The 25,750-nt window shown below is 48.2% G+C and overlaps 1 protein-coding gene across 1 annotated transcript; it reads left to right on the top strand.

Annotated features, from left to right (window-relative positions):
- The first annotated feature begins 24,591 nt into the window (after positions 1-24,591).
- Positions 24,592-25,542, top strand: LOC139262777 (microtubule-associated protein 1A-like). Its single transcript, XM_070877928.1, has one exon. It carries the CDS (start codon positions 24,592-24,594, stop codon positions 25,540-25,542), a length of 951 nt encoding a protein of 316 aa, XP_070734029.1.
- The last annotated feature ends 208 nt before the right edge of the window (positions 25,543-25,750 follow it).

The raw sequence follows: 25,750 nt of genomic DNA, 5'->3' as shown, positions 1-25,750 counted from the left end.
TTGGCAAAACCATGCGATTCCCCGATCGGAGACAATCTGATTGGATGGACATATCATCCTTGTGTTGGTAAAACGGATTAATTTCGTCTTGCATTTCCTTGGGAACAGCCAACCAGCTCCCATTAAGGACGCAGTTTTGTACTAGTGATAGCACAGTGTCCTGGCTAGTCCAGGTCCTGATCTGGCGATCCCTCGCTCTCAAAAACATCCATTACAAGAAGCAAGTCTGCGGGTTGTGCCATTTCCACCCTGGTGGTGGATAATGGTAGCCGACTGAGGGCATCAGCACAGTTCTCAGTGCCTGGTCTGTGGCGGATTACATAATCATACGCAGATAATGTTAATGCCCATCTTTGGATGCGAGACGAAGCATTGATGTTAATACCTTTGCATTCTGAAAATAGCGAAATGAGCGGTTTGTGGTCGGTTTCGAGCTCGAACCGGAGTCCAAATATGTATTGGTGCATTTTCTTAACCCCGTATACGCATGCTAATGCTTCTTTCTCAACCATACTGTAGGCTCTTTCAGCCTTAGATAAACTTCTGGACGCATATGCAACCGGTTGCAGTTTGCCTGACACATTGGCTTGCTGTAACACACAACCGACCCCGTACGAAGATGCATCACAAGCTAGTACTAAATGTTTACACGGGTCATACAATACAAGTAACTTGTTAGAACATAGCAGGTTTCTGGCCTTATCAAAGGCTGTCTCTTGAGATTTACCCCAAACCCAGTCATCACCCTTACATATCAATAAATGCAAAGGTTCTAGCAAAGTGCTTAACCCGGGTAGAAAGTTACCAAAATAGTTGAGGAGTCCCAGGAACAAACGCAACTCCATCACATTCTGTGGTCTGGGTGCATTCTTGATGGCCTCCGTCTTAGAGTCCGTGGGTCTGATGCCGTCTGACGCAATCTTTCTCCCCAGAAATTCGACCTCTGGCACCAGGAAAACACACTTGGAGCGTTTCAGCCTGAGTTCCACTCTGTTCAGTCGCTTTAGAACCTCTTCCAGGTTGTGCACGTGTTCGGTGGTGTCACGACCAGTGATCAGGATGTCGTCTTGAAACACAACGGTGCACAGAACCGATTTCAGCAGACTCTCCATGTTCCTCTGGAAGATAGCAGCAGCCGAGCGACTCCCAAAGGGGCATCTGTGGTATATAAACAGTCCTTTGTGCGTGTTGATGCACGTAAATCTTTTCGAAGATTCAGCCATCTCCTGTGTCATATAAGCAGAGGTTAGATCCAGCTTGGTGAATGACTTTCCCCCCCCTGCTAATGTTGTGAACAGGTCCTCCACTTTGGGTAGTGGGTACTGGTCCTGTAACGAGACTCGGTTGATCGTTACTTTGTAGTCTCTGCAGATTCTGACTGTGCAATCGCTTTTCAACACCGGAACAATTGGACTGGCCCACTCATTGAACTCAACTGGCGATATAATTCCCTCTCGTTGAAGTCTGTCCAGTTCGATCTCGACTTTCTCCCGCATCATATATGGAACTGCTCGGGCCTTGTGATGAACGGGCTAGCATCGGGGACTAGATGGATCTGCACTTTGGTGCCTGTGAAGTTGCCGATGTCTGGCTCAAATAGTGACGGAAATTTGTTTAGCACTTGAACACATGAGGCATCATTCACCGAAGACAGCGCTTTCATGTCGTCCCAGTTCCATCGGATCTTTCCTAGCCAGCTTCTGCCGAACAGCTTTGGGCTATCGCCTGGTACAATCCATAGTGATAAATCATGCACAGCTCCATCGTACGATACCTTCACTGCCACACTGCCAATGACTGGTATGAGCCTTTGGTGCAAGTGCGTAGTTTTGTATGAATCGGGCTTAGTTTTGACCTTTGTGCCTTGTTGTCCCACAGTTTCTCAAAAGCCTTCTGGCTCATAATTGACTGACTCGCCCCCGTGTCCAATTCCATGGAAACTGGAATTCCATTTAAATTTGACTTTCAACATTGTCGGAGGGCTTTTGGTGGTGAAGGTGTGTATCCCATACACTTCCTCTTCAGCCTCGGGTTGAGTTGCCTCTCTTACTCGTTCAGCGTGATCCGCACCGGATCGGTCATCTTCTGCCGACTCTGCCACCTGGTGAGTCGCAGTACGTTTGCACATTCACTGGAGGTGCCCCATTGTTCCACAGCCTTTGCACACATAGTGCTTGAATCGACATTGATGGCGCTGCAGGGGTAATCATAGAGCCCAACATGGTGTTAATGGATTCGCATTCACAACCCACGATTGACTCTGAGTCATCCTAGGTCTGGCCTCTGTAGGTGTGTAGGCCCTGCCATGTACAGTTCTGCCTGCTGAAGGCGTTATTTTATGCACAGTACTTGCCAGTGAGCTTCAATGCTGAGAAGATATCTGCTTAGTGTTGTCGTTTGTGGACATGAAAGCCTGGGCTATCGTGATGGCCTTGCTCAGGACTAGGGATTTGGCAGACAGCAGTTTGCAAAGAATGACCTTGTGGCCGATTCCAAGCACGAAAAAGTCCTGAAACACTTCCCCCCAAAATCCAGCAAATTCGCCCGGTCCCACAAGGGCGTCTTAGGTCGGCGACCTAGTTCGCCACGTACTGGCCCTCGGAGCGATGGTGCGTATAAAGCGATACCTGGCCATTAAGATGCTCTCCTTCGGCTTGAGGTGTTCCCGAACCAGTGTACACAACTCTGCATATGTCTTGTCCGTTGGTTTCGTCGGTGCTAGCAGATTTTTGATGAGGCCATATATCGTGGACCCACAAATGGTGAGGAGAATCGCCTTGCACTTGACAGCGTTACTGTCCATATCCAGCTTGTTGGCCATGAAGTACTGGTCAAGACGCACAATGAAGACTTCCCAATTATCACCCTCAACAAATCTCTCAAGAATACCAACGGCAGCCATAACCGTGTGAAAGTTCGTGATCCGTTACTCGTCGCCAATTGTTATGTTCAGAATAACTCCACAAGACTGTATGCTGTAAGCTAAAACTGATGTGACTTTAGTCTCTTTAATCAAACTCCAGCGTACTGAAGTAGCATGGCAAACAACCTTTTATACTTACTTGCATGAGGTGTGGAGGTGACCCTTGGGTCTCCAACAGGTGCGCCCCCTTGTGGCAAGTCTTACACTATTATAAAGTTTACATTCATAACACTACCCACCCGACACACTCGCACCCCACACACATGCACCCCACACACGTTCCCAGAGATACACCCCACACATGGACCCCACACACACGGTCCGTTCATTCTGAATTAAAATATTTTTTATCACTTCCAGAAGGGAAAAAATAAAACTCCAAAGAAGTAGCTAACCCATTAATTAGAGTATTTTTTTATTTTACCAGCTGAAGATGACTATAATTACAAGTGCAGAACTCTAGATAAAAAAGTATGTTCAAAAAGCTAACCACACTACTACTTTCTGTAGGCTGCCTGACAAAACTGGATCAAATTACATATTGCAGGTACAGCAGGCATGATCAAATTACACATTCCAGACAAATTGTTGGATGTGTCATGTCCTCCAAGGGGACCAATCAGAAAACTGGCCCAACCCACTGGTGTTGCAAATAAACACTGCCTGTTGAGTCACTGGGCATGCATAGGCTGCAGCAAGGGCAGGGAGAAAGGGTGGTCCAGGTGTCAGCTCCCCAGAGGGCGAGGTTGCACACAAGTTCTGCTGCACATGACTCAGTTGAGGACCTCGATGGGGTGGCCTACAGAAGAAGACTAATGGGTATAGACAATGAAATGCTTGGTACAGTGGCAGGCCTGCCAGAAAACCTGAGTGCAATGTCAAGGATCATGGAGGTGTTCAGCACCAACATTCCATTCAGCTTTGTGCAGAGCTTGGAGCTCATCCTTTCCAGCATGAAAGGGCTTTGCAGATCCATTATCGCACTTATGGACCTAACCATGATGCAGGTCTAATGGCTGATGTCTCAGCTTCAATTGCAGCACAAGCAGTAGCCACCCAATATGTGAGTTCTGCAGTGGAAGCTCAGACTGAAGTCATACAATCTCAGCTTGTTGCCACGCAAGCACAGACTGCTGCCATCGTGGCTGTGGTTACCAGTGTTGAAAGGGTCTTGCAGGGTGTCACAGCAGTCCAAAAATCTGTCCTGCAACAAATTACTAGGAATGCTGAGGCACCGCCCTGGGAGAGTGGCTGAGGCTCCGTGGAGCACGAACCTGCTGTCCTCTCTCGTCGTATCACCACTGCCACTCCGCCAGTGCTCTTGCTGTTGCCTGACTACCAGCCAGCTCAGACTGCTGCTGCCCATGCCAAGGTGATACAGTCTAAAGCCGGGCCTTCAAGGCCCAGAGCTGCTCGAGATCATTCTGCAAGGCATCTGCAATCTCCCCTACTGAAAGTTAGCAGCCTTCTACCAGCCATGCTGCAGCCACTGGGGTAGCACTGTGTAGGAGACATGGACCATGTACAGTAGACACCACAAGGCGCTGGAGAAATACCACCAATGATGTCTTTTCAAGATCCTGAAAATCCCCTGGGAGGACAGACGCACCAACGTTAGTGTCCTCGACTAGGCCAACATCCCCAGCATTGAAGCACTAACCACACTTGATCAGCTCTGCTGGGCAGGCCACATTGTTCACAAGCCAGACACGAGACTCCCAAAGCAAGCGCTCTATTCGGAACTCCTTCACGGCAAACGAGCCAAAGGTGGGTAGAGGAAACGTTACAAGGACACCCTCAAAGCCTCCCTGATAAAATGCAACATCCCCACTGACACCTGGGAGTCCCTGGCCAAAGACCACCCTAAGTGCAGGAAGCAGAAATCAAGCGGAAATTAGAGCATGCAGAAATCAAGCGCAGGCAGCGGAAAGAGCGTGTGGCAAACCAATCCCACCCACTCTTTCCCACAATGACTATCTGTCCCACCAGTGACAGGGACTGTGGTTCTCGTATTGTACTGTTCAGCCACCTAAGGACTCATTTTTAGAGTGGAAGCAAGTCTTCCTCAATTCCGAGGGACTACCTATGATGATGATGATGATGACTACGGAGGAGCACTAGGATAGGCAAAGACACTCACAAGACATGCACTGAGGGAATACACAAGGATGATTAGTTGACTTTTTAATGTAATATTGGATGGATTGTGTATAATGTTGGTTTGGAATGTTTGTTTCGTGGTAGCTTTTATTGTAGCATTGTGGCCAAGAGGATGCTGTGATGGCCCATAACTGAGGGAAGGGAAGGGAAGGTGTGTGACTGAAGGGTGAATGGGGATTTGGGGCTGCGTTCACTCGTACCACAATTGGATCAATTGATCATGGGCAGCCCAGTTAGATAGGGGTTATCTTGGTTGTCCCCTCTTTACCCCCTCCTCCTCCTCCTCAGCTTTTCATCGTATACCTGGTGCCAAGGGGTGTGCCCTCATGATGGCAAGTTTGTGCAGCATGCAACCGACCATGACAAATCTTCAGACATATTCTGGTGAGTATTGCAGGGCTCCTCCAGAGAGATCCAGGCAGCGGACATGTTGTTTAAGCATCCCAATGGTCTGCTTGATCACATTCTGTGTGGAGCATGGATTTCATTATATGCATGCTGCTCACGTGTGCTTGGGTTGTGCACCAGAGTCGTGAGCCAGGTGGTCAACGGATAGCTCTTGTCGCCCAGTAGCCACCCTCTGGGCCACACCTGGAGTACTGTGTACAGTCTTGGTCTCCTTATCTAAGGAAGGATATACTTGGCTTAGAGATGGTTCAACAAAGGTTCACCAGACTAATCCCTGTGATGAGGGGGTTGTCCTGTGAGGAGAGATTGAGTGGATTAGGCCTATACTATTTGGAATTTAGAAGAACGAGAGGAGATCTCATTGAAACAAATAAGGTTCTGAGGGGGATTGACAGGATAGATGCTGAGAGGTTGTTTCCTCTGGCTGGAGAGGTTAGAACTAGGGGGCATAGTCTCAAGAAAAGGGGGCAACCTTTTAAGACCGAGACGAGGAGGAACTTCTTCACTCAGAGGTTTATGAATCTTTGGAATTCTCTACCCCAAAGGGCTGTGGATGCTCAGCCGTTGAGTATATTCAAAGTTGAGATAGATAGTTTTTTGGACTCTAGGGGATTCAAGGGATATGGGGATAGGGCAGGAAAGTGGTGTTGAGGTCGTAGATCAGCCATGTTCTTATTGAACGGTGGATCAGGCTCGAGGGGTCTTATGGCCGCTGGTTTGTCGTGGTGGCTCAAATGCAGATGGTACAGTGGACTGCTGCAGAATGAAGGCATCATGATTGCTGCCAGGATTCCAAGCACTGGCCTGCATGATGCGCTGAGTATGGTCACACACCAGCTGAACACTGAGGGAGTGGAATCCCTTCTGGTTGCGGTACATCTCCGAATTCATATGCGGTGCCGCAAAGCAACATGTGTGCATACAATTGCACCCAGCACTATGGGGAAGCCTGCTAAGCTGGCGAAGCTACATGCTCGCTCTGCCTGCTGCTCTCTGACAAGAAAGAATGAAATGCATTCACCTTGTTTTGCATACAAAGCCTCAGTGACCTCCCTTATGCAATGCTGAACGGCGAACTGTGACATGTTGGAAATATGGTCTGCTCCAGCCTGGAAAGAGCCTGATGCATAAAGATTTATGGCAACAATCACCTTCAGGGCCACTGGCAATGCCGCTCTTGCCTTGCTCTGAGGCTGCAAGTCTGCCTGCAACAGGTGGCAGATTTTAGTGCATAACTCCTTAGTGAAGCGGAGATGTCGAAAGCACTGTTTGGCGCTGAGGTTGAGGTAGGAGAATAGCTCCCTGAAGACCCCTGGGTGGATATAGTCTCCTGCTGCGAGCCCTTCTCCCCCTCCCCCTCCTCACTCTTCGAGCAGCATGTCCTCCTCTGCTCATTCTCCCTGTCATACTGCAGACCAAGGGGAATACAAACTACAGCAGCCATGTCTGGGAGCAACTGGTCTGAGCAGAAGCTTTGAAGTAACCTACCACAACAGTCCTTGAGACTTCAGCAGCTTCAAAGAAGATAACAGACCACCAAACACTTCTACAAACTCACCATAGTTACTGTTGTGTATGTATAATGTATGTACTGTAACATTAGACCACTGAATGTATCTTCACACTGTATACATGATACCTGTACCACCAGAGGGTGCTACTGGTGGAGACCTAAGGGTCACCTGCACACTGCAGGTAACCAAGTATAAAAGGGAGCTCACCTCACTGTGTTCTCACTCAGGGAGCTACAATAAATGGATTAAGGTCACAACAGTTCAAGTACAATACCTTACCTCGTGGAGTCATTACTGGAGTGCTTGCATATATAACAACTGGCGACGAGATTACGAATTTCCACGTGCAACCTAAGCAACTTTTAACAATTCGCTGATGGAGAAGATTGGAGTGCCTTTGTGGAAAGGCTCGAACACTTTTTCATCGCGAACGACTTGGCTGGAGACACACCGACCTCGCTGTCTGATAAGCACCGAGCTATCCTGCTCAGCAGTTGTGGGCCCACTGTCCATGGCCTCGTCAGGGACTTGCTAGCCCCAGTGAAGACAACAATCAAAACGTGCACAGAGCTCGTAACAATAATACAGGAACAGCTCAAACCTAAAGAGAGCATCCTCACAGCCAGACACCAGTTCTACACACACCGACGGCCCGATGGTCAAGAAATCGCAAAATTTGCTGCAGACCTGAGATGATTGGCTGCACCGTGTGATTTTGGTGACCACCTTACTGAAGCACTGAGTGACATCTTTGTTATTGGAATCGGCCACGAGGGCCTCCTCCACAAGCTGCTCTCTGCGGACACCACGGTCACCCTGCAGAAGGCAATTAAAGTGAGCCAGGCATTCATGATTTCGGCCTGCGCTTCCAAGAGGATGATGACTCACCCCCTAGGACTCTAACCCGACGAATACAGAGAACCGAATGGCATCCTTCAGAGGCAAGGCTGCTACCCCGAGTCCCGCAACCCTGAGTCCGCCACATGGGGCCAACTGGCTAGCCCCGTGCTGGCGCTGTGGAGGAAATCACAGGGCCCACCAGTGCCGATACAGAGACTATACTTGCAAAGGCTGTAACACTAAAGGTCATCTCCAGCGAATGTGTAGAAGAAATTTTACTCACCGAGTCGCTGAAGAGTTGGCCGAATCACCCGGGCTCCAGCGCTGATGAAGACGAAGAGAGAGTCTATGAAGTGGCTCAGCCCCGAGAGTTCCCCGTGGAAAATGAAGGTAGAAGTCAATGGTGTTCCAGTCTTGATGGAGGTCAACACAGGGGCAAGCCAATTGCTGTTGAATTAGATGGCCTTCGAGAAACTCTGGGACGATCCCACCGAACAACCTAAAATGCTCCCAATCCAGGCGATGCTGCTCACTTACACAAACGACACCATCCCAGTCGTTGGCAGCGTGGATGTCCAGGTGTCCCATGGCGGCGCGATGCACAAGTTACCTTTGTGGATCGTTGCTGGTGATGGTCCAACGCTGCTAGGAAGAAGATGGATGAAACAAATCCAAATCTGTTGGAGCTGGGAAAGCCTCCAGGCCTCCGCGATCGATGTCCTATGCGGCCCCAAATTTGGATCCATCACAGCACCTGAAAATCCTACCATCCAACTCAACTGCGTGGCGACGACACAGAACGCGCAAAACACCGGCGAGATGATCCCACCCAAACGACCAGACCTCCCCTTCCGGGTTCCAATGGCAGGACTCCGAGGGAAGAAGATCGGCACAGAAGGTAGATTCCCGGCTTCTGTGGCAGAACCTGGGGAGAAAAGGATCACCGCAGCCTACCTCATGGAGAGAAAGAAGATGGTGCCCGCATCACGAGGTGAAGCACCTGAAATCAAGATGGCCGCGACCAAACCATAAGGGGCAGCGTTGAGGGAGCAACATATGATGCCGAGCAGCGAACCGGATTGGGGTAAAGATTGCAAGACCCTTTTAAAGGGGACTGGCAACCCAGCACAATTAAAGGGACAGTGCCACTCTTTGTACAGCTGGTGACAGTAATAAAAAAGATGTAATTAACAAATGCAAGTATCTAAATGTACCGTTGAACAGCGATGCTGGTGACACTAATGTAAAAGATGTAATCAACAAGTGCATGTATATAAATGTACTGTTGAACAGCAATGCTGCTGATACTAATGAAAAAGATATAATTAACAAATGCAGGTATCTAACCGTAACCTTTCACAGAGATGCTGATAGTACACAGGAAAGTGATGTAATTGACAAATGCGAATTTGTAAAGACAAATCACAATGTCGAGTCGGCTGATTGCAGTCGGAGCCAATGTATCATGAATGCTAATGATCAAATGAGATGTGATGCCGGCTTCTGCATGCACGCCGACAAACCCGGAAGGTGAGGTCTGGTCGTTTGGGTGGGATCATCTCGCCGTTGAGTTGTGCGGTCTGTGTCGTCGCCACGCAGTCGAGTTGGATGGTAGGATTTTCAGGTGCTGTGATGGATCCAAATTTGGGGCCGCATAGGACATCGATCGCCGAGGCCTGGAGGCTTTCCCAGCTCCAACAGATTTGGATTTGTTTCATCCATCTTCTTCCTAGCAGCATTGGACCATCACCAGAAATGATCCACAAAGGTAGCTTGTGCATCGCGCCGCCGTAGGGCACCTGGACATCCACGCTGCCAACGACTGGGATGGTGTCATTTGTGTAAGTGAGCAGCTTCGCCTGGATTGGGAGCATTTTAGGTTGTTCGGTGGGAAGCACCCAGGTCCAGCGGGCTGCCTGATCGTGGCCACACACACAGTGGGAACATACCCGCTGCAGGGCCAGCGATCAATGCACGGCATAGGCACCACCATTGGCACCCTGCCCCAGATCGGCCCTACCCCCCTGGCCACCAGGGCCAGCACCGGGAGCAAGAGGCCAGCCCTCCCGACGGGACCTGGGATGGCCAGACTCCCACCACCGCTGAAGGGCAGCAGGGAGTCCTGGCAACCCTCAAAGGAGGACAGGGAGGCCACACATTCCTGTTGCTCTGCCCACCACGAAGCAACAGCTAAGACCCTGAGACACAGCCAGCTGAGCAATCTGAGCCCACCCAGCTGGCAGGGGGCACAGTCCGGTTGCTCCGGAACAAGCGTCCTCACCCACCTGCACCCACACCCCAGGGACAAGACTGTAATACCATGTATGTACCTTACCTGTAATATGTACTTGTTCCACTACTGCTGAACCGAAAAACGGTGATATACCCAATCCTATTCTTTATTCTCTGTACATGTACGCCCATGCAGATGTCGAGCCACACACATAGTCTGTGCATGGAGGTGGGGAAATGGATGTATGTAGCCATGGACACACATAAATCACACCCAGAACCCACACAACCCTCACTACAACCTTCTACTGTCCACTGCTGACCATTTCCCAATGTCGTGGCAATAAGGACTTGGGGGTCTACAGGGAGAGAGCCATTCCCAAGCACTGACAAAGTGCAAGGGTTTTGGGCGCTCAAGTCAAGGGCCAGAGCACACAGTGCAAAAGCCAGTGGCACAAGACTTAGGGGGAGTGTTGTTGTGTATGTATAATGTATGTACTGTAACATTAGACCACTGAATGTATCTTCACACTGTATACACCATACCTGTACCACCAGAGGGTGCTACTGGTGGAGACCTAAGGGTCACCTGCACACTGCAGGTAACTAAGTATAAAAAGGAGCTCACCTCACTGTGTCCTCACTCAAGGAGCTACAAAAAATGGACTAAGGTCACAACAGTTCAAGTACAATACCTTACCTCGTGGAGTCATTACTAGTGTGCTTACATATATAACAGTTACCACCTGGGTTTGTTTGCAAACCAGTAAGATCTTACCTGTGTTCATTTACTCCTTCATGCTGACAGTCAGCATTTTGTCAATTTAGTTCCTAGTCTCACATACTCGGGTATTTTGGGCAAGAAATTTGTAGCCATAGTGCCACTCCATAGCGCCATTAAACGGCGCTAAAACGGCAGCCTCTGCCCTATCGCCAGCTGGTGGTGGGTCTCGCAGCGGCCGTTTTGGTCCCTACCTTTGTGCTGCCAATAATGGGCAACGCCATCACTAACAAAACGGCGGCATTGCGAAGTCAATCAGCATGCATGTTGACTTTATGTTACAAGCATGAAATTCGACCTTAGCGTCAAATTCAGCACTGGGTCCTAAGCACGCCAGGTTACCCTGACATGTAAACAGGCTGATGGTGGTGGCGATGTCTGCACCTCTTAAAGGGACACACACATCGTTCAGGTAAGTTTGGATTTAAGGCTTTGGACTAGATTTTTTTCATTTTATTGAAGTGGTGGTTGCTGCAATAGATGTGAAAAGTGTGTAGGCAGTGCTGCTGGACACTTGCAAGGGCTTGGATGGTAAATGAAGGCCTTTGATGAGACAGAAATTCCTGCAAATACTCAGCAGGTCAGGCAACATCCGTGGAGAGAGAAACCGAATTCACATCTGAGGTCGAGATGCTGCCTGACCAGCTGAGTATTTACAACATTTTAGGTTGTCATTTCATATTTACAGCATCCACTTGTAGAGGGAAGAGGAAGACACAGAAGAGGAGGAAGCAGATGAAAGGATGCATCGCATACAGCCTCTTTCTGGCCGAAATATCCCAGATGGAATCATCCGCCCGCAGTCCCAGTGACTACAACCCCAATTCCCCTTTCAGCATTAGTCCTACACCTTACCTTCCCTCTGTTACTGACCATCAACCCCCCACTTGGCCACGATGCTGAAATAAAAGCCACCGCAAAGTAAACTTTCCAATTCAACTTTATACATCTATCCATCCAATGCCACATCAAGAATTCAACTCATCACCCTTATGCATATATAATGACTGGTCTTGTGTGTGTCTTTGCCTACCCTACTGATGTCACACAGTGCTACCCCAGTGTCTGCAGCATGGCTGGTGGAAGGCTGCTGACTTTCAGTGGGGGACACTGCAAATGGCCTTGCTGATTGACCTTGAGGAGCTGGTGGCTGGGAGTGTGAAATCAATCTTCTTCTCTTCTTCACTCTCCTCTTCCTCTTTGCCAACCACTGGCTGGGCAGGCTGCATTTCTTGGTTGTGTGAAATGAGGAAAGCATAAGGGTGGAGTTGCAGTGATGGGAGGGCGGGAATGCAAGAGCTGCATACCAGAAGGTGGATAATGTTTGAGGGTACCAGCATCTTAAATCCTTTCAGCCCCGCCGCAGGCCAAGGACTCAGCCATGCTCATGCCAAGAACGCCCTGCATCGTCTCCTCCAAGGAGGTGAGGTAAGGCTAGAAGTGGGAGATGTTTCTCACGATTGGTGCAGATTGTTGGTAGGTGAATGATTGGGGGTTGGGGTCATGCATTGAGCAGTGTGTGAGTCAATTGATGCACTTGGTAGTAGACCACTTTTGAAGATGCATTCACTGATCTTGACCAGTGGTCTGAGGTCTTGAAGCTTCTTTGGGCACTGAAGCCAGCTGGTGGGGACAACACTGCTGGCATAGCAGCCTTGGTAATGTACTCCCACATTGTTCTTTCTGGAGGGCCTCCTGGCCCCCGTGGGTAGAGGGCCGCTCTTGCAGTGTTGACCCCCTGCATAAAGCTGGCGTGCTGTGTGCAAGACCCTGGGTGCCCCTTCCCTGGTTTGCTGAGCCATTTGTGTTAGTGCAGAGGCATTTTTCCCATTTTTTTTAGGTTAAGAACGGAATTCAGCATTTGGAACTGAATATTCATATTTGGGACTTATTTTTAATGGTAGATATCTTTTTAAAAGGCAGAAAGGGCTGAAAACTGCATTGTTTCACTTCATTTTAATTTGTTTTACTTCAGAGCGAATGGCCCCGTTCGTCTTGCGACTATTTTCAGCGGCCGTTTACTCAGTTGCTGGTGACAATGGCGACTTTACTGGCTAACACAAATTTCTCCCCCTTAGAGCTTCCAAACTGGAGATTGAGTTCTTTAGGCCTGTCTAGGACATCCAGGTAAGTAATATCAGAGACATTAGGCCTAGTTAGAGAACATCCTATGACGGCTGGAACACTTTGTGTTTCTCTTGTGAATACTTCCGGGAAGTAATCATTTAATATAATGGCCCAGAAATTCCTCTGGGGGTCTTCCCGCAGGCAATTGCCTCCTCAATGGAGATTTTTTACAAAAGTATTTGGTGGTCTAGGCGCCCTGGATTCCGGTTGGGAGGCCTGCTCTTCCCGCGCTGCGAAGCGCACTCCTGTCCCACGCAGAAGATGCAGTCACGTGTGACTGCTCAGCCAATCAGGTAAGTATTTCACAGGTTCCCATTAATAGCACTGAGACGCGCGTATCTACAAGTTCTCGGTGCTATTAATAGGAACAAAACCAAACACACAAAATAATAAAAAATAAAAAACAGATCACACATATTAAAATTAATTGAAATTAAAGTTATTGGGCTAGATTTTCCATTACTTTTGCATGCATAACGCCCACTTAATGTCAATTTTACCACTAAAAATGAGGTATAACGCCCAGATATCGCCCATTTAGCCACAAAATGGAAACTGACGCCCATTTTTCGGACACTTATCGCCGAGCGTTACTTTCGCCATGTACGTAATGCTGGGAAAAAATAATACTGCCCGCCCACTTTTTCTGGGCGGAATCATCAGAATGGGCGAAACCAACGGCCATAATATCGCCCAGCGTTACTTTCCGCACGTAATTAACGCCGAGATTCAATAATACTGCCCGCCTACTTTATTTTGTCATAAAGATCAAATTTGCCAAAACTAACGCCCAGGAGATCACCCAGCATCACTTTTACCACGTCGCACACATTGCGCCCACAATATCGCTCGTCCAAAATACCGCTCTGAAAAAGTGGAACTGTTCTGAACGAATCACGGTGGCATGGGCGCCATTTTTCAAATCGCAGGTCGCTTCATTCAAAAGGCTGGTTCAACTTTGGGGGAGTTTGGATTGACTCTGGAGTTCTTCTCAGGTGAAGTGACCATCTCAACAAACATCTTTTCAGACTCTGGACGATTGGGGTTTACTCTAGGTGTATTTTAGTGTGGAAGTTATTGCTTCTGATCAATCGCTATTATACTTTCATTGGAATGAGGCCAGCCATTTCTCAGCCTGCATCGATTAATACGCAGATGCTGCAGAGTGCAAATGGCACACCAGTATGTACCCAATCTAAGACGTGCCAGAATGAGGAGGAGGTCCAGACCATACATAGCTTGCACTTACAGGGAGAAGAGGTATTACCTCGACGTGTCCAAGCACACCTGACTTCGGAGACTGCGCTTCCACAAGGTGGTGATCACTGAAATATGTGAGCTCATCAGGCCAGATATGCAGCCTGCCATCAGGACATCACTGTCGGTCATGGCCAAGGTCACCGTGGCACTGTCTTTCTATGCGTCCAGTTCCTTTCGGACCTACGCAGTCAAGATTTCCCCTCTGTCTCACCATGCAACACATCACTGCATTAGGCAGGTCACGGAGGCCCTGTACTCGCGTAGGATGGACTTTATCAGCTTCCCCATGACTACGGAGGCTCAGACCGACAGGGCTGGAGCATTCTTTCGCATTGCTAAGTTCCCCAGGGTGCAGGGAGCAATACAGTGCACTCACATCGCCATGTGGGCACGTTCTCAGGACCCAGAGCTTTTTTGTAACAGAAAAGGATTTCACTCTCTGAAGGTCCAATTAGTTGTTGACCACAGCCAGATAATAATGGCAGTGAATGCCAAATGTTCGGGCAGCTTCGATGAGACTCACATCCTGTGTGAGAGCACTGTCTCTGACATGTTTAAGAGTCAGCCACAAGGACAATGCTGGATGCTTGCTGACAACCGATATGGCCTAGCCACCTGGCTGATGAACCCCCTGTGTGACACCCACACCGAGGCCGAGAAGCGATACAACCAGAGCCACAGAGACACATGCAATGTGGTCCAGAAAACAATAACTGTGCTTAAGCAGTGCTTTAGATGCCTGGAGCACTCAGGAGGGGAGCTACAATACAACCCTGAGCAAATAGGTAAATTTGTGGTCGTGTGCTCCATGCTGCACAACCTGGCTATCAGGAGGGGACAAGAATTGCCAGAAGGAACTGATGATCCACCTCAGGAGAGAGAGGAAGAGGGGGATGAGGGGCTGGATGCTGACCTATGGCCAGTCAATCAGGCTGACTATGCAACCATGCCCACGCCCCCCCTCCAGACCACAGGAAAGGGCCCGTCGTGGCTACATAGCTGCAAGACTCTTACGTCAGGAGCTCATAACTGAACGATTTGCTTGAAAGAATGCTGCTGTGATTGACAACGCTGATACACTGCTGTGTGTGTGCAGCTCAGACATCAATGGTGGGCATCACCTTGGTGCCAGTTAAAGTTTAAGTTGATTCAAGTTAAGTCTTATTTAACCCTTTCATGTTCAGGAATCACCAGTGTGTAACGGTGCAGCTATTTGAGACAATGCTGAACAAGGTTATGTTGAATAAAAAACATTTTATATGACCATTGGTCTGAACTCATAAGTATCATGGGCAAAAGCATCCCAACCCCGCCCACACCACACTTTTTTGACCATTGGCATCAAATCAAATGTTCAACACGGAATACAAAGGCAAAGCAGGAGATTGTCCCCCCCCCCATACATTACAAAATATTGCATACACCCAGATGGAGATATAACACAGCCATCACCTGCGGACATGCACCTCACTTTCCTTCCCCCCTCCCCTTCTTCTCCCCACGCCTACCCCTTCCCCTCCTCACTCCATGGCGCCTGGCTAAGGAGCTCCTCAGGTGGTGCCTCATTTGGGGGGGATGAAGGCAGAGGCGGTGGTTGCACGGGTACGGGAGCTGGGGGTGCCGAGGGGGGAACATTCTGTGATGCAGAAGCAGGGTCTTGGTCCTGCCTCTCATCTGTCGTTCGCAGTGGTGGTGCGGATCCTAGGGGAGGAGTGCCGTGCTCTGGGACCACTGGGAGGCCTCCAGGGCCTCCGCCATCCGCGGAACGTACTCAGTCATGGTGGCCAGCTGTCGGGATATGCCCCCCAATGCTTCAATGAGCTGGTCACCAATGCTTACAGTCCTCCTGGACAACTGTACCATCTCTCTGCTCTCATGTGGCGCTCGTGGACCAGACCTGCCGTGTCCACGAAACCTCCGCGGGGTCGGCGCCATCCTGTGGACAAATGGAGTGCCCTGTGGCGAGGTGCTTGGGCCCGGTACCTCCAGAGTGGAGGCGGGAATGACCGGAGGAGCATGAGAAGGCCTTGGGGTGGAATGGCTTCTGGAGCGTGGTGACGCAGGTGCCTCGAAATCCGCGCTCTCATCTGTAGAGAACAGACCCAGCGGATTGATGGGCGAGAATCGGAGCTCCTCAGCACCAGATGTAGGATCGTCCGGCGAGTCCGGCCCCGCGCCCCCACCTTCTGGCCTCTGTGGTCTTGCCTGGGGCTACGCTGCTGGCTGAGCTGCAAAACACAAATGAGGTTATTAGAGGAGAAGGGAGTGCTAGGGTCACAAGGTAATTCCAGCGCTACACACAGCATATGCACGACAAAAGCACCACCGCTATCAAAATCATCACATTTCATGACCATCAACACATTTGCATTGCAATGATTTTCATTACGCCAGCATTATTTCTAGGACAATTTTAGAAATCATCTGTCATATGTGATTGTTCGGATATGAGTGGGTGTGGCATCTATTGACGTTACATCATGCAATGGTGTCAACTTTACTCATGTCGCTTCACTTAAGGGTCTGCAGATGCTTCCGTGGCTGTCCGGGGGCTGCTTCCCCACGAGTATGAGCACCCGCTCCTCCGTCTCAGTGATGTCGCTGGGGACTGGTGGCCCCCCACCCGTTCGCCTCTGTACGGACCTCATCGTCGATAGCTTCTTCTGTAAAAGGTGACAGGACGACATGGCATGAGATCATTGCATGCTATCATTGCTAGGTACTGTGACAGAGACTGATACAACACATAACCGACAGATGTAATCATGATTATTTTGATAATTATCATTCTTTACCTAAAGACGTACATCATGACCGCAGGCTTTGAGTACAACATTCCCGGTAAAAGTGAAAGACCTCACATCTGCTGATAGTCACTCATGACTGTTACAAATCAAATTATATAAATATATAAGTACATGTAAATAAATGTAATACTTACTCTTGCGGGTCCGACAAGGTCATTCCATCGTTTACGGCATTGGTTGCCCTCACACACCTCGTTGGTAGCCGACGAGACCACCTCTGCTATCTCGGCCCATATCTTCTGGTAGGCCTTTGGGGTGAGCTTCCCACGCTCTCCCTGTGTCAAATCAACGCAGCGTAACTCGACCTCATGCAGGAGGGAGGCATTTGCCTCGTCCGAGAACCTCCTCGCTCTTTTGCGTCCTCCAATGTGCTCCTCTCCCAGCTCACTGCTCTCGCCAGCGTCAGTCTCCGCAGCGTGCTCAGACACTGTAGTCAGGAGTAGTACCCACTGCCGAAAGAAGTTTAATGATCTTTCGAGGGTCGTTAGAGTGAGTACAATTTTAATTAATGCACTCCTTCATTACTTCAATTATAAATCTGACACACTATTTGTTCCCGTGCTGTTGGTGCCTCTCAGCACTCTGTGGGTTGCCTCCTAAAATGCATGACACATAGGTAGGCTTAGTTCGGCAACCTAGTTGCCATGAATGACCTGTACACATTATTAAGATTGCTTTCTGAGATCTCATAAGATGGCCACACTTCGATGTCCTCCTGATGAACCACGTGCAACTTCCAAGGCCACTAAACAGAGGACTGTATTACATTCACACAGTATGGTATGAGTGCTTTGGTGGCTATCTGTGCCACAAGAGCAGATGGACCCTCTTATAATCATTCTCATTTTCACCTTTGCAGGCAAAGAAGTCACATAATCGGAGTGAGCAGCTGCTGACAGGCGGCGGTCCGCCTCAGACCCTGCCACTCACAGACATCGAGGAGTGAGTGACAGGCCTCATCGACGTCTCAGAACGGACAACTGCCACTGGGGGTGCTGACCCCCACTCGGAATCTGAGGATAAGACCTGCACAATCCCTGGGCTGGGTTGGGCCAATGTCATGCCGTGTCTCTGGACTAGATATAATGGAGTAGCGGCGGTCCATAAAATGAGCCTGTGCTATGCGACCTTCCTCATGTCACCCTGCCCCCTCCCCTGCTGCTAACCACTCGTCTGTTGCTTTCTACTTCCAGATGACCAGTCACAGGTGCAGCATCCCTCAAGGGAACATTCCATGTCAGGCCATCGTCTGGAGGAGGAGGAAGAGGAGGATACCGATGAGCCGACTCCAGCGCAGCAACTTGTGCAGCTTCAATCCACCTCAGTTCTACCATGGACACTCAGCTCCTCTGAGAACAATGTGACTTTCTCGGGGTTTTACAACTCTGTGGCTCCTGGAACTAGTGGCGTGCAGCAACGCAGTGCTGGGATCGAATCCTGTATGGCATCTCTCCATAGTCGGTCTGCTGACAAACAGGCAGACGTGGACCTGGACATGGTGGGAATGTCCAGGAAGAGCATCCAGCTCACCTGTCAGCTCCTTGATGTCTTGGGTAGGATTCCCGTGAGCATCACGGGTCTCATGCGACCATTACGGAGATAGGGTCACAGATTGTCGGTGCGAGCCATGATACCTGTGAGGCCATCATTGCCCACACGAGGCTGGTGACCTCCAGCAGTGACAGTGGAGTCCCGGAGAGTGTGGCATGAACCCTTGCGGAATACGGCGCACCACAGACACAAGTTCTGCTTCAGCTTGGGCAGGTGATGCAGTCCATAAACCCTCCCGCCATACTCTCTGCGTTCCTCACTGTCACACCCAAGCCTCAACCACCTGTGACTGGCGATGCGGATGAAGAGGCTCCCCAGTCAGAAGCCGGGCCTTCCACGTCACAAGCCAGTCCATTGTGACCCAAGCGACGTCGCCATTGTCTCTACCCCCAACACAGCAGCGCTCTGACAATGTTGCTGCATGCCATCTTGATGCCACTTTGGTTAGGAACAGCAAGCAATGGAGGGTGATAAGGTGAAGGGGGGCAAAAGCCAATGGTAAAAAAATAGTGGGGCAGGATATTATATTGCTGCATTATGTTGTTGGTGCTGGATGCATCCTATGTTTTATGTTGCATTATTGTTATTTTCCGGATTATGTTGTTGATAATGTTGTTGAATACATCATCATCATAGGCAGTCCCTCGAATCGAGGATGACTTGCTTCCACGTCAAGAAGTTCACAGGTGTTTCAATGAAGCACCTAAAATTCCAGGTCCCGAACTAAATCTTGAAGGGTGGAAGATGCCTATGCGTGGATTTTTTTAACGTGTGGTGGCTGTTGCACACCGGCCACCACACGGGCTTGACAGAGCTAGGTCTTGGTCCAGTGGCAAGGGTTATCCAAGACGACTGGGACAGCTCTGCTGCACAGACCTAGTGCGCACACATATCGCAGTGTGGGCTAGCCCGTGCTGCCCCTGGGCCCTTGCCTTTCCTGGGCCCTGAACTCGCACCTCTCCTGGGCCCCGATCACGTCCCTCTACAATCTCCCGCTGCTCCTTCGTCCCGACCTCGCTGCTCCTGCAGGGCGATGTGCTTGCAGTCAAGGGCAACCTGAACCTTGGGGAAACCAGCAAATCATCCAAAACCTACAGCCCTCTCATTTTGGGTCTTCTTGGTTTTTGGGAAGTTTACGAAGTCCATTCTGCATGCGTACAGTGCAGGAGTCACCTGGCGAATGCAGCAATGTGTAGCATGCTGCGAGATGGAGCATATGGCCCCCGCTGATGCCTGAAAGGAGCCGGAGGCACAGAAGGCAAGTGCCACAGTCACCTTCATCTCGACGGGCAGTGCAGTCCTGTTGCCACTGGTAGGTTATAGGTCTGCGTGTATGAACTGGCATATTTCTGTGACCACTTCTTTTCGGAAGCGCCGCCTTCTAACACACTGTGCCTCAGAGAGCTGGAGGTATAAGCGATGTTCCCTGTAAACACGTGGGGGGTAAGACCACTTCCCCATACGTCTGTGACCTCTTTGATTATGTTGCAACTGACCATCAATAAGTCTTCCAGCTTGAAGCCATATGAATATAGCAGCCAGGATTACTGGCTCCCGACCCAGCATGGCCCCATCTTTTAAAATGTCCTTAATTGTCCTTTATAAAACAAACTAGAGACTCGCATAAACTTCACAATCAAAAGTATACAGTAACGCAGCGTTCGTCTCCCAATCCTTTTAATCACTCACAACTGCGACTTTCTTCTCTGTCTGTTGTGCTCGGGGTCTGACATTATTTTCTTGCGGGTTCTCGGGCGGATGCTAAATCGGCTGAAGTGCTTGAAAGTTCCACCCGGGGTGCTAGCACAGTGATGTATGACAATTTACATCATCCAAACGGTCAAAACAGCGGCGGGGCGCTACTTTTTAGCGCCGCTGTAAAACCACTGGCGAAAATTCAGCCTGGGTGCAAAATCTTGTGCGCCTCATTTCACGACAAAAAAAACCACTTCTGTGCCCCATCGAGGTGCTAAATGGTGCGCAAATGAGCCGAGAATCCAGCCCAAGTTGTCAAAATGTGCTCTCATTAGTGCACTTTAAAGCATTAACATAACTTCTACAGACTTATATCCACTGTTCTAGCTATCTATTAGCTTTTATAATCACTTTATCACGTTCTCAGGACATTTGCTGAAACTATTTGTGCTATTTCAATTTCATCTATTGTATATTTATGTCCTACAGTTTTCCAATCTATACATATAATACTTAATGTTTATCAGTATTTAATTTTATTTGCCTTGTGTCTGCCCAATTGCAAAACCAATCTATATTCTCTTACAAACTTTTTGTTACAGCTTCTGTCTCCAGTACTCTCGCTGACTCTGAAATTTCCACTATCATTCAGCAGATCCTAAGACTTGAGCCTATAATTTAGGCTGATATTTTGGTGTCTACTGAGGAAGTGTTGCACTGTGCTGTCCTTCGGATGAGATGTTAAACCAAAGCTCTGTCTACCTGTTTGGGTGAATTTAAAAGATCCCATGACACTAGTCAAAGAAGAGCAGTGCAGTTCTCATGTGTTTGACCAACATTTATCCTTTAACCAACATCACCAAAACAGATTATCTAGCCATTTATCTCATTCCTGTTTGTGGAACTTAGCTGTGCGCACATTGGCTGTTGTTTTCCCCTACATTACAACAATGTCTACATCTCAAAGGTTTTTCATGGACTTTGAAGCGCTTGAGGAGGTGCTCAGGTTGTGAAAGGCAAGTTCTTTCTTCACTGTGATTGTCACAGGACCGTCGAAATTTACAGAACAGAATGAAGCCATTTCGCCCATCATGTCTCTTTGCTAGAGCAATTCAAAACTAATCCCACTGCTCCCAAAATCCCAGTCCAGAAACTTGAGCACATGATACAGGCTGACATTTCAGTGTAGTAATGAGTGCTGCATTGTCAGAGGTGCTGTCAATTGTTTTATTCTTTTCCTGATTGACAATAAATTGAACCTATCGCAACTATGCTTGGGGCGCTGAATAAAGCAAATCAGATGTTGGAATGTATTAAAAGGTCAATTTGGGCTGAAATAATATGGTAATTCTGCCACTTTATAAGTCATTGGTGCGACCACACTTAGAATACTGTGTACAACTCCAATCTCTGCAGTACAAAAGGATATTGCAGCTATTAAAATACAGAAAAGGGCAAGCAGAATGAGGGTTATGGAGGAAGCGGATTATGGAGCAATTATGTAAATTGTGCATGTTCACACTGGAAAGGAGAAGGTTGAGAGGTGATATAATTGATCCCTTTAGGATTCTAAAGGGACTGGATAATGTAAACCATGTTAAGCTACTTCATTTTATCCAGAACTGTAGAGCCAGAGGACACAGCCTGCATTTGAAGGTGGTAATTTCAAAACTAACCTGAAGAAACATTATTTTAGTGAGCAAGTGGTAAATCTATGGAGCAGACTCCCTTGGGAAAAGGTGGAAGCAGAAAGTGTTGATTCATTCAAATGCTTATTAGATGGATTTCTTTCAGGAATTATAATTTTGGGCTATGGGATGTGATTAATCTGAGCATGACATATGGTAGGTGTAGTACACTTGGGAGAAAGAGGTGACTATTGACCGATGGTTCCCAAAGCTTTCAATCACTGGCATGTTTTCCTCTCCTTATGTCTGGGTCTGTTGTAGACTAATTGATAGTGATTGATTGCCATGATTAGTCAACAATTCCATTATTATTGCATAATGGGATGACCAGGACGGTGGAAGGCAAACTAGATGGACCCTAGTCTTTTTTTGTCTTGCAATTCCTACATCCCTATGCTGTATGAACCTCTAAATCAGTTGGTCCCAATGAATGGCATTATTGGGAACATCTTGCAAACCACTTAGGGGCTGAAATTGCCCTTTTCCTTAAGGCCTCTTAACACCGGAAGGCGGTGGCCACGCTGCGGAGTGCAATGGCCGCCGACTTTTTGTGTAATGACCGCCATTAGCAAAATTCCACTCCAGTGTTATCCCGGCAGTGCCCCGCTCCACCCACTCTTGCTCTGCTGCTGCTGATTGTGCTAAGTGCATCATCACAGTGTGCACCGCTGATCTACCCCACCGCCGACGGCGAAATTCCATCATGGAAATCATCAGCCCGCCGGGCGGTGCAAAAACAAGCTTTTTTGCGGCGATCCAGTGAGGCTGAGGCCTTCTGCAATGGCGGCATGGCTCCCCTTAAAGGGGAGGATGCACTGCCGCTGCCGCCATGTTTGTTTTTTGTCGGTCGACTGCCATGTCGGCCCGACAATTATGCCAGGCCGCCAACAGGCAGCCTGGCACCTCCTCTTGGGTGACAGGCCACAGGCCCGGCCAAAACCCTCCCTGGTGGCCCAGTGGACTGAAGTTTAAAAATCGTGCAGGCTCTCCCCTTTAAGTGAAGGGGCGAGCCGTGATGAAGCGGCGCCGTGATGATGTCATCGCGGTGGCCACTCCTCGACCCCCCCCCAACTTCCGCTCCTCTAATGATGTCACTGCCACATATCCGCCCCCATTAAGAGCGACGTCTGGATCCAAGTAAAAAAAAACAAACAGCGGAGTTTCGCTCAAGAGACCACCTCAACCGCTGCGGTAAAAACCATAGAAATGGGGTGCATGTGCCCCGTTTCGGGCGGGGGACAATTTCGGCCCTTTATACATTTGCACACTTATACTTTTATGTACTCTGTTCTCATATCATTATTATAAGTTGTTGCACTTTCAGTCCGTATGAACACATTCATGAAAAATATAATGTAAACAAATAGAATATATGGTTAATATGGCATAAACTAATTCCATATATTCCAATACCTTTCCCTGGAGAATAACTCAATTTTTTCTTTCTAATAGGCAGTTAGCTGCTTCTAGTCATATGTCAATCTCCTGTCCCATGCAGTGCCTTTATATTACTTGCCAATCTCATCTTTAACATAACAGTAGGGATTGAGGCATTGGCCCAAGCGAGTTCCTTGCTGCAGTGAATTCTCTCTCCCATCCGGTCATGTATGATATATTTTGCATAACCCTGTAATTTTTACTTTTACTTTTACTACCTTACATGTTATATCCTCACTAACATTTCTCTTTGAGTACAGCATTTTTGAATATATATTTAACAATGATGACCCTTTATTGACCATGTATATCTAGCACTGTTATTTGTATAATATTTGTGCTCTACCTTGTTGCTCTTCTTTAAGTTGTGCAACTTCTCTGGACCTTCAGCCAGGTGCTCTAAGCTAACACTACGTTGATCTTTTCTGTGGCATAACAATGCTTAGCAGCTCCTTTATGTACTCCTATTTGCTCGTATTTCTCCAATAGAGAATTTACCTGAAAGTCTAGGGCCTAGTCACTAAAACTGGCTTTTTAAAAATAACCTTGATGACCTATTTCCTCCAAAATATGTACTTCACAGCTGGATTAACAAACGTGCTGATCTTTATAATGGATTGAAAAGCATCAAAGAATCATTATTGGATATATGTTGTAAATTGCTGCTACCTTGCATTACTGTTAGTGAAATTTCATTTTCCATGCAACATAGTGGATCATAAATAGTGACTTCTCTCAATTCAAAATATATGACTGTAGTTGCTGTACACTTCTTGCCTCATAATTAATCTGTAAATCTGTCCTGAGATTTTCATTAGTTTCTCTGGTAGTTGTAGGAATATTAAAAATGATCCTATTTTTTCATAATAAACTTGATTTATGCAATCATACATACATTTAAAAGAAACTGTTATGACATTTAAAAAAAATTCCCAGTCTATGGATTGTTGAGTCCCAGGATAAGACCAGATACAGACACATTTCTCAAGACCTGACATGCTGGTGTCTCCATAGCTTATTAAAATGGTCCTTTGGTTTCCTCAGTTGGACACAAACAAAAATTACTGAAATTATCATTTACATACAAATATCAGTTCTTCCAAAAACTTCAAAGTTATCTACAAACTTCCCACAAACATATGGTCATAATACACACCATCAAAAACCCATGCTACATACCATCAAACCACAACTCAAAGACCACACTACACCACCCAAAGAACACACTACACCACCCGAAGACCACACTACACCACCCAGAGAACACACTACACCACCCGAAGACCACACTACACCACCCAAAGACCACACTACACATCCCAAAGACCACACTACACATCCCAAAGACCACACTACACAATCCAAAGACCACACTACACAACCCAAAGACCACACTACACATCCCAAAGACCACACTACACAATCCAAAGACCACACTACACAACCCAAAGACCACACTACACAATCCAAAGACCACACTACACAACCCAAAGACCACACTACACAATCCAAAGACCACACTACACAATCCAAAGACCACACTACACAACCCAAAGACCACACTACACAATCCAAAGACCACACTACACAACCCAAAGACCACACTATACAATCCAAAGACCACACTACACAATCCAAAGACCACACTACACAACCCAAAGACCACACTACACAATCCAAAGACCACACTACACAACCCAAAGACCACACTACACAATCCAAAGACCACACTACACAACCCAAAGACCACACTACACAATCCAAAGACCACACTACACAATCCAAAGACCACACTACACAACCCAAAGACCACACTACACATCCCAAAGACCACACTACACCACCCAAAGACCACACTACACCACCCGAAGACCACACTACACAACCCAAAGACCACACTACACAACCCAAAGACCACACTACACAACCCAAAGACCACACTACACATCCCAAAGACCACACTACACCACCCAAAGACCACACTACACATCCCAAAGACCACACTACACAACCCAAAGACCACACTACACATCCCAAAGACCACACTACACAACCCAAAGACCACACTACACAACCCAAAGACCACGCTACAGACAAGCGGAAGCGGACCAATGTCTGATGGCTGTTTATAAGTGTGGAAAGCGACTTGCAGAGTCTCAGAGCAGTCCAGCAATCTGTCCTCCAACAGATGGCTAGGAACGCTGAGGCGCCATCCTGGGGCAGTGACAGTGGCTCTGTGGAGCTATCCTCTCTCACGATGACAGCATTTGTCCTCCCACCATTGCCACTCTGCCATTGCAGTTGCCTGTCAGCCAGCAAGTCCAGAC

The sequence above is a fragment of the Pristiophorus japonicus genome, chromosome 4 (assembly GCF_044704955.1).
Source record: "Pristiophorus japonicus isolate sPriJap1 chromosome 4, sPriJap1.hap1, whole genome shotgun sequence".
Taxonomy (NCBI): Eukaryota; Metazoa; Chordata; class Chondrichthyes; family Pristiophoridae; genus Pristiophorus; species Pristiophorus japonicus.
This window is presented reverse-complemented; position numbering and strand designations above follow the sequence as displayed.

Bases quoted from the DNA above. Each gene is read 5' to 3' on its own strand.
- LOC139262777 (XM_070877928.1), top strand. From the start codon at position 24,592: ATGCTACATACCATCAAACCACAACTCAAAGACCACACTACACCACCC.